Source organism: Charadrius vociferus, unplaced genomic scaffold, assembly GCF_000708025.1.
Source record: "Charadrius vociferus isolate BGI_N301 unplaced genomic scaffold, ASM70802v2 scaffold230, whole genome shotgun sequence".
Taxonomy (NCBI): Eukaryota; Metazoa; Chordata; class Aves; order Charadriiformes; family Charadriidae; genus Charadrius; species Charadrius vociferus.
In genome coordinates, this window is record NW_009646500.1 from 2,726,701 (window position 1) to 2,743,104 (window position 16,404).

Below are 16,404 nucleotides of genomic sequence, written 5' to 3' on the forward strand. Positions count from 1 at the left end.
TTGCTTCTCTCACCCCGCTCTGTATTTTGGGCAGATGGACAGTAGCTGTTGATTGGCAGGTTTGAGATTCAAGCAGCAGGGTAAAGCAGGTGTGCTAGCTGAGCAGCGTGGGGACTCCTGCGTATCTTCTCCCCCTCTTACGGTTGGTTTGTTTAGTGTAGGCAGTTGTTTTTTTTTTTTTTTCTGTGTGAAAGATCATTCATTTATGGAGAGCTGTTGGAAGGGAGATGAGGAGCATAGAACAGGGTGCATGGCGATTGGTGATGCTTCAGGACTTGGCTCTGAAGGTCCGTTTCAAATAATGAAACTAGTAAAGTAATTTTTAAATAATGACTTGGAACAATGAGGTCTATAGAGTCTTATTTTCTTGGTTGTTTCCTTATTGGACTTTGTGTAATTACCTTCCCTTAACAATGGGAATGGGGTCTGCTGTCTGACACTTTGAATTGGGTACACATGACTTACTGTTGAGACTTTCACTGACCCCATCGCTACTATCTCGTTGGCTTTCTTTTGGCCATTTGTGGGAGTGGGTTCAATTCGCTTTGAAAAGCTTTTTCGTGTAGACAGTTTATTTTTGTAATGGCCTTCTATTGTGCTGTATCACCATTAGGTCAGCAAGGTAAAGCAATGATGCGGATGCACCAGGAAACATTAAAAAGTGAAAAGTGTAGACTTCTGGAATATGTCATTAGCTATCTTAACAAAAACACCAACCAAACAAAAAACCCCAACCAGATGTTTAATATCAGGACTTCTATGGGAGGCAAAGAGAAGGAGTTTCTTGAAGTGGTCACATGCAAGCATGTTCTGTTGGCATGTCTAAAACAGGTTAAAAAGCACACACTGTTTCCCCATTCAAATTTTAAAACAACTCTCTTTCTTGGGACATACCCCTTTTAAATCCAGAGGTTGCTCCTGAACAGTAGAAGCCCAATGAGTGAGAAAATGAGACTGTTCCCTGGCATCCCTGCCCCCCTCCAAGCCACTGTGTACAGGACGGCTGTAAGGGAAAAGCGTGATCCTGGTGATGGCACCGCGGGCGCACTGCTGCTGCGCCCAGCCAGCTGTGCGTCACAAGGGATGGTGAGGGGGAGCGCCTGATTGAAGAGACCCTTCTGGAGCCCAGAGCACAGTGCAGAGAGACTTTGAGTGTTTCCCAGGAGAGCCAGACGGGATCTGGCAGGTCTGTGCTGAGTCAAAGCTACTAAACTCTTGCTGGCCTCATGCTGATCTGTGTGGAGCCATAGACGTGTACCAGCACTTACCTCTTCCAGGCCTACCAGCTTAAGAATCGGGCTTTATTTAGAAATGCTGTACTGCCCTCGGATGCGAAAGTGCTCCAGAAAATGCTGTGTTCATTTTTTGTTGTGCCAGCAAGTCCTCCTTGACCTATGCTTCAGCACCACAACTGGGGCTTGGTATGTCCCCAAGCTGTCTGCGTGTAGATCTAAAATTCAGAGTAGGTGTTTTGTGAGGCTTTTTATTTCCTCAACTAACAATACGTATAGAGATCCTGATGGGCATGACTGTCTGCCCCTCGGTGGGTTAGCCCTTTTGTAGAGTCTAGTTGCACTATATTGTTGCATCTTTGTTGCAAGAAGCACAGTCTGGATCATGAGAGACTCTGATATGTTAGGAGAATCTTCTTTGCACTGAGGGTGGTTAAATGCTGGAACCAGAGAGGGTGTGGAATGTGTCCCTGGAGGTGTTTGAGGCTCAGCTGGACATGACCCTGAGCAGCCTGATTTAATTACCTCTGCTTTGGGCTGGGGGTTGGACTAGATGACCTCCAAATGTCCTTTCCTACCCAAGTTACTCTATCCTTCTGTGGTGTTTTTAGGTTTTTTTTTACTCAAAGTTCCACCAAAGTGAAAATTATCTCTCCCTTTTGGGGGTCTGCACATGGATGGCTATAGGTCCATGTTCTGAACAGTTGTCCAGCGAAGAGGTCTAAAGAGTTGGACACTTAATGCTGCGTTGATTTAATGTGCAGTAGGTGATATAATTATCTGCTGTATTTCTTTTAATACTTTCTAATGTCATAAAAGCTGAAATGTCACCAAAGAGTTTTATTGTGGAGAACAATGTAATAAAGGGTAAATGAAACTGAATTTCTCTTCTATAAATGTATTTTAAATGTCTTCTAAATCAGAACTGTCTCTGGCTTAATTAGCGTGGGCTCCCATAAGTCAACTTTACTCTTGCTGGAATAGCTAGATGCAGCTTGAGAAGCATGAAGTGGAACTCCTGTGTAAAGCAGACCTATTTAGAGGGAGGGATGGAAAAATTACTGTTCCCAAAGCAGCCAGAGTGTTTAGTGAAAAATGTGCTGGATGGTAGGGAAGGAAGAAATGTCCCAGTTTCGCACTAGCTGTATGTGAAACTATCACATTTCAGTACATTAGATGATGACACAGAGAGGATGGTATAAAGAATGACACCTGGAGTGGTATTTGCTTAGGATCTTAGCTGGGATCTCCTTACAGGATGTGACTGGTGAGCCAAAGGTGAGCCACGGGCAGTCACATTCATGTCTGGTTCCTCTGGTCTTCTGTTCTGCTGCCTCACCCTTGGACTTGAGAGCTACTCAATGGAATAGTTAAGAACAAAGAGGCTTTTGGGGAAGAAAAGCAAAAAGTTTAAGGAAGAGAGGAAATATATTGCATGAGGTATGGCTAAAGTAGAAGGAAGGGGGAGGAGAATTGAGTGATTCTGATGACTGAGAAAGGTAGTTAAAGAGAAAAAGAGGCAGTAACCTCAGAGGAGAATGAATTTGAGACAAATGAGATGGATGGGCATATTGAAGATCTCCAAGAACCTGCTTACAGAAAGTAGATTGTCTTAGATGTCATGTTACAGTTAAATAGTATATACAGTAAGGAAGCATGTACTGTATTCCTCAATTTACAAGTGGTTTGGCGAGCAGCTGTTATCACTCTGGCTAGTGATCTGGCTGCTATATGGGGAGTATGTATGTATTCATATATATGGGGGGGGTTTTATATATATAAGCACATATGTATTCATTTTTACATCCTTTTCTAAACTATTTAATTTATTGGGAAACAAGTACAGCTGGGAATAGGAATGATGTGCAGATGTCATTGCAGAGGCAAATTGCTGTTACAGCTCTGGATGGACACTGCTGAAAATGTTTAAGTGACCTAAAAATAACCACATGTAGCATAAGAGACATTGTATGTGAACTGATACTTCTTCATGAGTCATTTCCTGCGGAGTGTGTTATGTAAAGCTAACTGCTAGAGGGGGTGTATGTATGTGATTATATATAAAATCAAGAGCAGGCCATGCTTTTTTCGAGGGTTCTTTATGTGGCTCTGCTGGTTTGGAGTGCGACCATGCTGATCAGTAGTCTGCCTATAAACAATGCTCAGATTTAGATATTGGCTATTTGAAATTGTGATCGTCCTCTGGGGTGTTTTCCCTTGGGACTGACTGTAAAGTAGGCCACACATTCTCAAGAGTTCCTTAAACAGAGGAACTGTTTCCCGCTCTGAATTGTGCTTTAAAATTTAATATTTTAACAATTATTTAAATAAAAAACTAACCAAAATGAAATAAAACACTAGATGGATAGGTATCTCACAAAGACAATTAGTGTGCAGCTACTATGTAGTATCAGAGTTGGTAGTCTGTCTTTTGATAACTGAAAACTACTGGTAACAGTGGAACGTAATGAATTACTTTAAATATCAGTGTTACGAGTTTAATTGCTGGCTTTATTTTATCACCTAGGTCATGTGGTTTGTGCACAGTTGGAAATGACTGTATGTAACTGATGAAATCTTCAACTGGTTTCTGTCTAAAATTCATTCATCTCTCTGACTTTATTTAAATGCTTGCAATGCAAAATTCTGTGAATTGAGAATAAATTCTAGGATAGGAATCGTATGATAAATGTCTTATTAAAGTTAGCACAAGAACAGTTTAAGGCTCATGTTTCTAAATAGTAAAAATGTATTCACTGGAACTTTTTTGGGAAGCTTCCAACTAGCAAAAGTATTTTAATAAAAAGATACCCCAAAAACATTGGCACAGAGTCTGGCTCAAATCTGAACTGTGAAATAGAGGATTCAGTTTTCATATTGACTGTTATTTTGTTGTTGAATTCTGTACTGTATCTGTAATGACAGACTTCTGGCTTCCTTCTTTGTAGGCTCAGATTATTCCTCAGTGGGATGGTTACCTGGTACTGAATCCCTGTGGCAGTCCACAACCATTTCATCAAGCAGTCAGAACAATCCTGTCAGAAGACACAGTATAGCTTCCGACAGCGGGGACACTGGGATTGGTACCTCCTGTTCTGATAGTGTGGAAGGTGAGTTGACACTACTAAGTTTTTTGGATGTTTCCGAGAGAGAAACGATCCAGAATGTTTCAAAGATACTTTTCCAAAGCTGTTGAGCGCATGTAGTTCTTTGTTTTCCTGTCTGGACCAAGTAATTGTTTTGGTGGGGTTTAATTAATTTACTTCTGCATGAGTTGTGTGCATTAACTTGCATTTCTGCCACAAAGACGGGACTTGTGTTAGATCTTTCATTAATTGCAGTTACAAGAAGTGCCAGATTTATACAAAGAAGTAATATCCCGTACTACAGCACTTGATAAACAAGTGGTAAAAGCAGAAAAACTTTTGAGGGAGTTGATGAAAAAACAACGCTTTCTGGTATTTTGTGTGTGTGTCAGCAAAGAAAGCTTACTCATTGGGGCTGGGAAGAGAATGGGGCGTGTTGTCTTTTCATTTCTTTCTTCTGCTGGGAAGTATGTTCACATTTTATTGCATGGCATTTGACACATAGTCAAAGATCTTTAAGGAAAATCAACAGTATCTAAAGATTGTTAATACTTACTTAGGACTAAATCACGATTACTCAAAGTTGTCAGGGAGGGGTTCAGCTTCTACGGTAACAGCATCTCAATAACGTTGGCACCCTCCCTGATGGAATGTGTCACAGGAATTAAGCCTGAATGAGAGACTAGGCAGTAATAAGGTTTGAGGTTTTCTTCTTGCATAGCCTTATTTCCCAGTAAGATTTTTCAAGACTAAGGTAACAACAGCAGGACGGTGATGTACTTTTCTCCAGCGCCTTTCTGTGCCTGGTAAATTTTTCAAAAAGGGGTAGCTGAAATGAGGAAGAACGGGAAGAGATAATAGAAATGAGGTAAGGAATGCAGAATCAATGTGAAAGACAGAAGTCTTTATAGGGGCGCTAAGCATTCCTGAGAGGTCTGAGTGCCTCAGAGTTAAGTCTGTCAAGCCTCTTTGCACATGAGGAAATCCTTTCCACCTTCTCCCTGTTGCATCTATCAGTTGGAAAGGAACTTGGTAGAATAGTCCTCATAGCTTTCTTGCTGTTTACTTTGATTTCTAAACCTTTATCGGCATTGGCAAAATAAAGTTTTTACTCAAATACTCAAATTCTTGGGTGTAAAACTGAAATAGTAAATGGTTATTAATGCAGAAGCCTTATTGCCTTGTTCCCCCCCCCCCAAGAGATGTAAGGGGAATAAAGCACTCTCATGATGTATGTATATAGATTTACAATCAGACTCACCCAAGAGTTACACAGTAGTATTTTAAGATGCAGCATTTGAATTAAAAACATGTTCTCCCCTCCCCCCTCTTTGAGGGCTTCTCCATTTGAGGGGTGGGAGGAAGGAGAGGAAATGAAACAGCACCTCCTCATCAGATGTCCTCCTGGCTAAATAGGAGAACAGAGCAACTGTTCTTGGGGGTGGGGGCATGATGGCACACTGATATAATGACAACTTTGATAAGCATTTGTTACCTGTTAATTAATAACTCTATCCACTTGCATGCTTTTAATAGATCATTGTTATGAGCTGCTTTTTGGGTTTCTCAAAGTAAAATAAAAAGGGGAAGAGTTGCAACACCAGACAGTTTATGAAGTTTGTGCCTCTGACGATGCTTGATAATGGTCAGTTCTAGTGTATCCTTAATGTTATCAATTTCCCACCTCCTTTTCCGCTACTGAAAATTTTTCAAACAAGAAAATGTTAAAGAAAAGTGGAGGGAAATGAAAGTTAACAGAAGGAGCATATGGCAGATTTGGAAATTGACTGTATATGTACGTTGAGTAGGGAGTGCTGTTGCCTCTGATACTTAGTTGTCTGCATCTCTCGAGCTACCCCCTCCCCAGATCCAGAAAAAGAAGAGAGTATCATTATGATCTGTGGGACTGCCAGGCCAGACTGGTAATTGCAGAGTTGATGTTGGCCATCTGCTCTCAATGCGGCACTTGGGAAGAAGCCCTTGGGGATTTTTCAGAGCGGGGTTTTTTTCACAAGTCAGCAGATCATTACAATTTTTAACAATGCTCAGAGAATGAAATGTGGCCTTGTTATTTTCTTTCTATTATGTCCACTAAAAATCAAAAACTTAATTTCGGAATTAACATTAACATCTGTTTTAATTCTGGAAGTTGCAAGTGAATTCATTTGTACAGATGTGTAGTTACTAGTAAATATCCTGGTGCAGGGTGTGGAGCTCAGATGCATTTTAAAATATGTTTTTACTGGTTTTCCTTGAATCTTTCATGTTCCTTTAAATTAATCTTCTTACTCATACTTAATTTCAGGAGCACTTGTTCTTTTTGAAAGTGCAACATTTAAAGAATAGTGCCAAGTAGCTTTTGTGTTTGGCTCAAACCTGTATGGTTTGGAGGGGAGATGGGTTTTGACAGACAAGAGGAAGAGGAATCTTTGAAGTGAAAATGTATTCAGTTGCTTGTCTGTATGTTATGTTGTGCAAAGGTAGGAAAAATAGGAAATGAAATAGCTAGTGGAGTTTCATTGTTGAAGTTGAGCAATGTTGATGAGCCCTGGGGGAAGCTGAGGAGAGAAATTTAGAAGCTGTAAATATGGGGATGTTAGTTTGGGTAGAATAGATCGAAAACTTTTAATTCAGAGTGCTCTTAAGGATAAAAAGGCATTTTATTTCTGTGTAAACTACAGTTAATGTGTTGTAGGGTTTTTTTATTTGTTTGTTTATTTCCTGTCAGTAAGTGGTTCTGGATTCAAATCAGCTTTTGAGTGAGATAAAAATATTTCTTTATGGAGCAGGAGGAAAAGATTTTAATACAGTGTTTTCCAGGTTCTTTTCTTTTTAAACTTACCTCTGCTTGTAAGTCAACTCTCTTATTACTGTTTTGAACTTAACCCATACTAAACTGACTGAATAGTTTTGTCTTGGGCATTGATTGCAGCTAAGTCATCAGAAGAATCTTGTATTCTCTGTTAAGAAATATGGTGGAAGTGAAACATAGAGCCCTATGAAAGCATTGAAAAGTTTCAGAGTTTTTGGTAGAATAAGAGGTTGTGTTTGGAGTGGATTGTGCAGATGAAAAGGTTTTAGTTGATGGCCAACAGCTGATCAGCTATCAGTGAAGACTATCTGAAAGGGCTTGTTCTCCTTTCCTTCTCATTGGCAACTCTGACATCTGCAGACAACATTTGTGGCTTTTGCTTATAGGGAGAAAAGGTAGCTCCCAACATCAAACAGCTAACAGCTGTGCTATGTGTAGGTCTTTAGATTTAGGTTGTCTCTAAAACTTCAGACTTTTACCAAAAGATTGTTGTTACTATTACAGAACTGAAGCTAAAAGAGGAAATAAGGTTAAGGGGGAGTGAGTGGCAGAAAAAAAGCCTCTCGTAATGAAAAAATGCATGTATAAGGTTCTGAAAACTTTCAGTTACAGGATCTCATGTCTTTGTGCAGCTGAGAGGTGTCCCAAATGGAAGTAGACTGTGGTAAACTTCCAAATTATGACTTAGAGCTCTAATTCTGTCTACATTAAATGTACAGTCTAGATTAAAGTGCTTCTCTTACAATTTACAATGTCAATGAGGAAAAAGGTGTGGGATACTGTATGGAAATGTGTAACGCATTCATGAAGCACAATGTTTCCTATCCTCCATCAGCAATAATAGCATTTATACTTACAGTTTTTAATAACCATTGAGACACCTGTGCCAGTCATCCATTGGTCTCAGTATAACCATTCTTTGAGTAGCATTTACATAAGAAGCATGAAGTACATATTTTAAGCATTTTTGAGACTGTTTTTATTTGGGTTACCTAATTAGAGAATCAGGGTCTTCTCTGAAATTAAATGTGCTGTTAAACCCCAGCAGAGTTCTTTTCCCTGTGCACGTTCTGAGTTTTGCCTTTTGGACAGGAGGGATAAAAACTAGATATTGATGTGACAAAATACAGGGCCCATGGCTCATGCAGGCCAAAGTATTTTCCTCCATCAGATAAGCTTGCTATGCGGTGGAACGTTCCTTATAAAGCAGATCTTTCTCCCTTACTATTAAATACGATTCTTGATTTACCATTCCTGGTTGCATATTAGTAGGCATGAAAATTCATAGAATGTTGGTTTCCTGGAAGAGGGAGACTGGATGCAGAGGATCAGAGTTACTGCTTTTTTATTGGGGACTTGATATTCTGCTAGGTTAATTGGTGGTGTGTTTTTTTTTTTTTAAAAAAAGGCTTTTTTAACCCCCCCCCCCCACACTCCCCCATCCTGGCCCTGGTAGAAATCTTGATTTAAGATGGATGGGTAATTGTGTCTCTTTTCATATAAAAATCTGAGTAAGTGTGGTCTGTTCACAATTTAAAACACTGTTCTGTAGCTATATATAGAGGTTGCCTTTGGGAGAGGAGTTTCACAAGTGGTAGTTCAGGGAGTATCATGGACTAGATGCAGCATGGGTGATGTATTGTCACTGCATTTTGTGTCAATACGGCTTCTGTGGAATACTTAACTGATAGAATAGAAACTTTGTTTTAATCTTATGTGACCCAAAGGAATCTCTTATCTCTCATTTTGAACTGAATATGTTACCTTTTTAACAGATTGAAAAATCTAATTAGTTCAATTTAATTGTAGCATTTCTTGATACGCCAGGGAACATGGTACAGCCACCTCCAAAGTTACTTGATTTTGCTATTTCAAGCTTTCTTCTTCCAGCGTGTTCTGAGTATCGTATTCTAACACTTTTTTTTTTTTTCTTTTTGCTGAAGGGAAAAACAGTTAATAAATATAGCTATTGAATATAGTGAAAGGCAGACCTGAATTTCAGGAGACAAAATCTAATTATGAGTATGTTGGAGGGGTTCTTCTTTTGTTTAGTTTAGCATGCTGCGAAAAATAATGGAGTTGAGAATGTGTACAGGTCAAATACTAGTTTGTGCTATCAGTTTTGGTGTCAGGAATGTGCAATAGCACAAGGATCCTAAATCTTGAGAACTGGCAGTGGACTTTGTGCTTATCGTCTACTGTGCTCAGTAATTTTGGAAGAAGATGGATTTTCAGAGAAGTCCCTGAACTTAATTGAGTTGAGGGTAATCTCTATGCCTTTGGATCGTGGCAAGTACTGGCATAAGTTTGGTGAAGTAGCTTGATTATTTGGAGGGTAGAAAATAATTATGTTTGAGGCATTCTTCCTTGGTTTCCTTCCTCCCTGCTTGCCAAGTCTTAGGTTGTGAATCAGTGTCCTGCCCTCTCTGTATTTCTGAGGGGAACATAAATATTGATGCTCGGAGCTCGGCTGTTTATTTTCTGAGGGTTTTTTGGTAGGATTTGAACAAAATTTAAACATAGGTTACTAGAATTCTGAAATAACCCATTTTCAGGATCTAATGATGGCTAGGAAAAAATGATGCTAATAATTTTCCACTAAAATAAGACGTGGAGAAGTTGCTTCAAATGACAATAGCATACTCCTTGCGTGAACCCGTGTACTCTGAATTTGAAATTGTCTTGAACTAAACTAATGGCACTCACTAGTTCCACATGTGAATGTTCTGCAGAGAGAAATAGGTGCTACTTTAACTTCATACTTTGCCTTCTTTTGTGATAGTTTCTCCATAGAAACAAGCTCACAGTATGCACATGCTCAGTTTGGCTTGTGTAAAAAATACTAGCAGGATTTTTCTGCAGCTAGTGGGAGTGTTTTTGTCCAGTGAACTCAGTGAATTTTGCCTTCAGCTAACATCGGTCCTTGGTTTTTAGAAAGATGACTTCTGTTTGTTCTAACTGGAAATAACTCAATGAAAATAAATTATGCTTACTTAGGATTTCGCAGCATTTGCTTTGATACTGCGCAAAATGTTACTTCCATCATATGTATTTTGGAAGCTATGTTGCTGTTTGCGTTATATGGGAATGAATGTGTTTGAGATGGTATGGGAGGTTGTCCCCTGCTGGCAGGTAAGCCCCCCCCAGTCTCTCACTCTCCCCCAGTGGGATCAGAAAAGCAAAAGCAAGGAAAAAAACCCAAACTTGTGGGTTGAGATAAAGGCAGTTATTATTAAAGTGTGTGTGTGGGGGGGGAAGTCAAATAAACAAAAATCAAGTGATGCAAAACCACCACCAGCAGACCAGCCAGTCTCCGAGCAACAAATACTTTGGAAAAAAACTGTCCTCTGTTTTATTGCTGAGCATGACATTATATAGTATGGAATCTCTTTGGTATTTCAGGTCAGCTGTCCCAGCTGTGTCCTCTCCCAACCTCTTGTGCACCACCATCCCCCCACTCCTCCACTGGGGTGGCAGAAGCCTGGATGGTGTGTAAGCACCCTTCAGCAATAGCTAATGCACTGGTATGTTATCAACACTGTTTTGGTGACCAGTGTAAAACACAGCACCATAGGGACTGCTATAAGGAAAATTAACCCTGTCCCAGATGAACCCAGTACAACCTCTGCCCCTTATTCCATATAATTTGCATCATGGTCAGGTGGAAAAATCTCGGGGAGTTGGTTTTAATATGGGCTGTAATCTGTGGTTTTGGAGTGTAGTGGATATCTGGGATTCTGATGGGAGCACCATACAGTGATTTTTATCTGTATTAAGGTTAGTATCATGAGACTTGGGCATGTCAAGTGTCACACATCTTTGCTGAGAGATTTCACGGAGGACTTTGCACTTTCCTTTGCTACAGTTTTATGTCAAAGAAGACTCTCTGGCCTGCATTCATCAGCTCTGTAACTCAGGATCTCATGAAGCAAACAGGAGTGAGATCAGTTTCCGAACAGCGAGAGGAACATTTTGAGCCTTAAGCTACCTTTGTACGAACACTGGAAACGTTCTGTAGCTACTCAGTATTTAAGGTACACATTCAAGTAGCATTCGTGGCCTTATCTGAAAAAAAATCACAGGACTCCTTAATAATTCCCACTGTAGACAAAGTAGCGCACTTAGTGATAGGCCATAGTAATTTAGAATGTAGGCAGTGCGGTGCTTATAGCCTGCTGAGCAAGAAAACACAGTTGCTGCTGCCTGGAGTTCTTGCTTGGGACTTGACAGAGAAGACGGGTTGTATCCCCCATAGAAAGGTTTGTAAATCGTTGTTTTTTAACAGTTTTATGACACTATTTCTGTAGGGCTTATGCTTTGCTCTTAGTCTTTATTCAACACACCTGTTTCTACCTTAACGTATGCAGGTAAAACCTTTTGTGTGTGTGTAAAGTCCAGTTAGTGTGTTTAATGTCATCCTTTATTTTAGCTGTGATTTCAGCGTACTGATGATCAGGAATTTTTGTAAAAAAAACCTTTTGAAGTACAAGGTAAAAGCTCCCTGTTAAAGAGAACCTTTTTCAGGACCTCGCTTGAGTTTCTGTGAGTTTCTGCGATAAGTGCGACTTTTTACATCAATCTTAGCAGTGTAAAGGCAGCAGTGAGAAAGAACAAAGTGCAGAGGCCACTCTTACATGAAGCAGAGTTACTCCATCTCACTTCCTTCATCTCTGACTTTCTTCAGGTTAGGGGATTAAATGTCTGTATGATAAAGTGAGAGATACACAGCAAATAACAATCTGACTAGTTAGCCGAGATTTTGGGTGGGATGAAACCGTTTGAATTGTAAGGGGGAAAGAAAAGAAGCCAGCAAGAATGCTTGCCTGTCTTCTCCTGGGCGGGGGTGGTGGTGTTTGCAGTAACCTCACCTGAGTAATGGTTGGTAACAGCTGGCTTGCTAATTTTGAGGCAGAATAGGTGCAAGTTGGTTGCTTTTGATGTGTTAAATTCCTTGGAGAACTGTGACTGTTTATTTTTCAGAGCAATTTTTATTGTCGTCGTGCTTTTTTCTTTTCAGCATCTCAAATACTTCTCACCCAGTCAAATTTAGAAGGAAAATTGGTGTGGGTTTTTCCCAATAGAAACATGGTAAAAGAAGTTATGTGTTGGGTTTTTTTCTTTTTTTTCTTCCTTTTAAAGGGCTGAGAGAGACGGTTTTGCTATGACAATGATTGTATTTGTGTCAGCTGCAGTCACGGGAGTCTGCACTGTAGAAATATAGTCAGCTACACAGAGGTCACTTTGCCACTGAAAGGCGACAACGCCTCATTCTAGAAAGTGTCTTTTAAATGCACACTTGGCAAATTCGAATGTATGAAAACTATGAATTGAGGTGATGATGGAGTTGATCTGCATTTTTTACATTATATTGAGCTATCAACAGCTATCAGCAGTCTTTGAGTTAATTACAGAGGTTTTTGCTTTCTTAGTTGCCCTCTGACATTTTTAGAAATTGCTTTAAAAAATATACACATGTATTTTTCATTCATTCAGGTTGAAGAGATAACTAGGGCATGTAATTTGAGAAGAGCAGGGGTTGTAATAAACCTAGAAAAAAAAAAAGAGCTGTCTCGCTTAAAAGGATTCGTTAATCTATAAGAATAATCTTGATTTATTCTTTGTGATAAGGTATTCCAGTTTTAGGTAATGTTACAGTAATTAGAAGTTTTCCTAAATATTTTTTCTTTAAATGTTTATGTTAGTTTTTGTGAATATTTTAGTCCTTAGAGAGTGTGTAGTAAACATAATCTCATCTTCCTGCTGCGTTGAAGAGGAAATTGCAGGTCACCTATGTGCTGTGGTATTAAATATTTTCTCTGCTCTATGTTTTTGTTGTCCTTGGACACTTTTAAAGCTCCTGGAGCAGATGGTCATATTCTCACACCATCACATCACATTCTCATGTCACTTGTAAAGGTTGTTTGTCGTTTATTTCCACAGTAACTAGAATCTGTGACCCTCTTTCACAGCCTCATACTGAGTGCTACGGTGTAATTTTACTGAAGTTTTGGAGACTTGAGGATGTGTCTAACCTTAGGTATGCTTACTTCTAAGAGCTGATTTACCCACGTTTACAGTTTGTTTGTATTTTCAGCAAAAAATACAAGGGTAAAAGTAGCATGTCATTAATTCATTGCAAATACAAGTATTAAAGATGAAGAAAATTGAACAATGAGTGGGTGCTAAAGCGAATTCATTATTAATATTGGGTCTTAATGGAAGAAGAAAAGACTTTCCAATGCAAAAATGTATGAGTGAATTTAATTTCTTTGATGGCTCATAGTTTTACTGTTCTTTGTTCTTACTAGTAGTGAGGTTTCAGGGATGTGGTGAAAAAAAAGTTCTTAATTCAAAATCTACTTGTGTTTAAGAGGAATTGGTATGAAATATGCCAGGAGAGTGGAGGTGAGAACATCTCCCAAGTAGGTGTTCCTCCATTTGAAATTTAGCTCTATAGCTGTGCACAAAAGATAATATTGTGGGTGCTATTTTAAAATAACCTGGAAGTCTGTATGTAGTCTGAAGAATAGTTTTCGTTATACAAAGCATAAGTCTTTCTTGCCCAGGTTTTGCCAACACGTTATGAACTATTTACTGTGTTCATTTGGATGTGCCAGGTAGCACCAGGTGACCGGTTGTGAGCATCAGCAGTTGGTATTTGGGTTGAAAGCTACACTGAATTTGGAACTGGGCTGAAATGAACTTGTTGCTTAAGACTTGTTTTCTTATGGCTCTGTTGTTAAGATCTAGACAGTATCAATAGTGTTGGTAATGCCAGGAAAAAAAAAAAACACCTAAAAAGTGGAGGCCCTGTGTTCCCTTCTGGCTGCAGGATGGTCATTGAAATGTAGCAGTAAATAGCCTTTTGATTGCAGGATCAGAGTTGGGACCCTTGACCATTTCTCCCTGTCTCATTTGAAAGAAATTCTTTTCATCTCTGTAACTTAACATTAAAAGAGCAAAAGCATCATGCTACAGATAGGACATCTGAATATACTGCAGTTTTAAAACAGTTGCTAAGAAAACCTTAAGATAGGTCTCAATTTTAAAAGTACCTTTTTTTGCTTTGTGTCATGATTACTTGTCAGTGATACTGAAAAAAGAATGCTTGAACTTTGAAAGAGTAGGTTTTAATGTGGGTTTTTAAATATATTTTATTTGTATAATAAATCTTGCCTGTTGCTCTTCAAACTTCTCAGTTTTCTGCCTGTGATGCTCTTCTTATTTCACTTAAAATTTGGTTTATAGTTAGATCTGTTTTGTCTGGATATCGATCCTGGACTTGCTTTTGTCCAGAATGACGTTCTGGAGCCTTGTCCTGTGGATGGCAAGATACTGGCCCCTGTGAGAGGAAACTTGTGTCTTGATTTGGCTTAGTTTTGGTTTTTGTTTTTCCTCCTGTTGTTAGTGGTGGTGGTGGGGGTTTTTTCTTTTTTTTTTTTTTTTTTATACAACCCCCAAGCAAAACCCACAGTTCTCTACTGTGAAATCCTCCAATGTTCCCCACCCCCACAGGGATAGCAAATCCTCTCATGAAGTGCCCACATGGAGGCTTTGTGAAGGTTTGCTGGTTTATTTTAGTACCCTCTATTGATAATAAACCTCTTAAAGTATGTTATTGCCTCTTGACTATTTTGAAATTGTTGGAGGGGAAAAAGCTTCCATTAGAGATGATTTTTCCACTGCAATTTTATGTTCTTGTATTGAAGTTATCCTGTGTAATTGGTTGAAAAGTTTATGCCTCATTCTGCTTATGAAAACAAATACAACTTATGTAACAAATAGCTTTTTAGTAAATATTCAAGCATTTTCTGCAGCAAAACGCTTTGAGGCAACCCTGGTAGGAAATGTTAGTTGCATAGATCTAAAGGGTATTTTTCTCTGTGTGTGTGTGTATTGTTTTTAAAATGTCTATTAACTAGCAAGATCAGAAAAAAATATCAAAAGGCCGTCTAGGTGTATAAGAATAAAATTATTTATGTTTTTAAAGGGAGAAAGATGATTGGCGAGGAAAAAATGCAATGTGTTTTACTCCCTCCAATGCAAAAACTTTCTCTTAGGCAGCAGGTCTCTGTGGCTTTTTCTAAATTTCTTCTAATAACAATGAAAACCAGATGTTTTTTCATAGAGATGGCATTTTAGTACATGGCTTGGTAAAGAATTGTAGATTTGGTTTGTGTTTGGTTTTTTGTTTTGTTTTAAATCTCACACAGAATCAATGTAGTTCCAGGAGAAATGAATTTGGTTTTGTAAACTGGCATGACAGTGTTATGGTGGTGGAGGACTAGACCAAAGACTGTGTTAGTAGTCTGATTCTGTCAGATTAGTAGGAACCCAAGGGTTCTTGTAAAAGATGTAGGAGTAACTTTTGGTCAATTTCTTCTTGTTTATTGCATGTCTGGTACTCCTGTGGTGTTCAGGAGTTGCATCCTCTTCTGTGCACTGTTCTCTGTGCTGCTGTTCCTCCAGACACCTAATCCTTGGAATAGAAAAAGTGGTAACAACAAAATATACTTGGCAGGTGTTTATAACTTGTTACATTTATGGATTACCTAAACTTAAATCAGTGTCTCCCTTGTTAATTGTCCTTACGTTACAATAAATGTCTTGTTCTTTGAGATGACTGGATAGGTATTTATTTTATTTTTTTTACTCTTGTGGCGTTGGAAAGTTTGTAAGGCTGTTGCTAACAAATTCAATGGATTGCAAAAGGCCTTTTCTTTCCCCATGAAATTACTGTCCCGGAAGAAATCACATTCCTGTTTTGAGATCACAACATACTCTCCTTAACAGTATAGCTCTGAAAAAGAGACGGAAGTGGTAAAAATTTTGCTTTCCTCTTGCCAGATAATAATGTGGCTGTGACACGACAATCGCCTCTTAAATGTGTGGCACACCTGGCACTGAATGCCCGTGACAAATTCTACCTGGGTGTATGTTGGCTCCTTGCAACTCACCTGCTTAATAATTTAAATGCAACAGTCTAGCTCACCTGAAAATACGAAGCAAATAGTTTAATTCGGACTCTTTTCTTTAATGCAAAATTTGTAAGGATTTTAGTCTCTTTGAGAAAGAATTTGCACCTGATATTTTCATACTGTAAGATCATAGAAATGTGGTTTGGAAAGGACTGCTGGAGGTCACCGTTTCCAGCCCTGTGCTCAGAGCAGGACCATCAGCAACACAGACCAGGTCAGTCATGACTTCATCTGGCTGATTTCTTGAAAACCTTGACAGGTTCCTCTGCCTCTTCGGGGAACCTATTCCTGTGCTT

At 39.1% G+C, this 16,404-nt stretch overlaps 1 protein-coding gene across 1 annotated transcript in view; it reads left to right on the forward strand.

Moving 5' to 3' along the window:
* The first annotated feature begins 250 nt into the window (after positions 1-250).
* Positions 251-16,404, forward strand: part of CEP85L (centrosomal protein 85kDa-like) — a 107,175-nt gene continuing 91,021 nt past the window's right edge. The window contains exons 1-2 of the mRNA XM_009883289.1: positions 251-287; positions 4,181-4,342. Coding sequence (XP_009881591.1) covers positions 251-287; positions 4,181-4,342 — 199 coding nt within the window. The remainder of the gene's footprint in view (positions 288-4,180; positions 4,343-16,404) is intronic.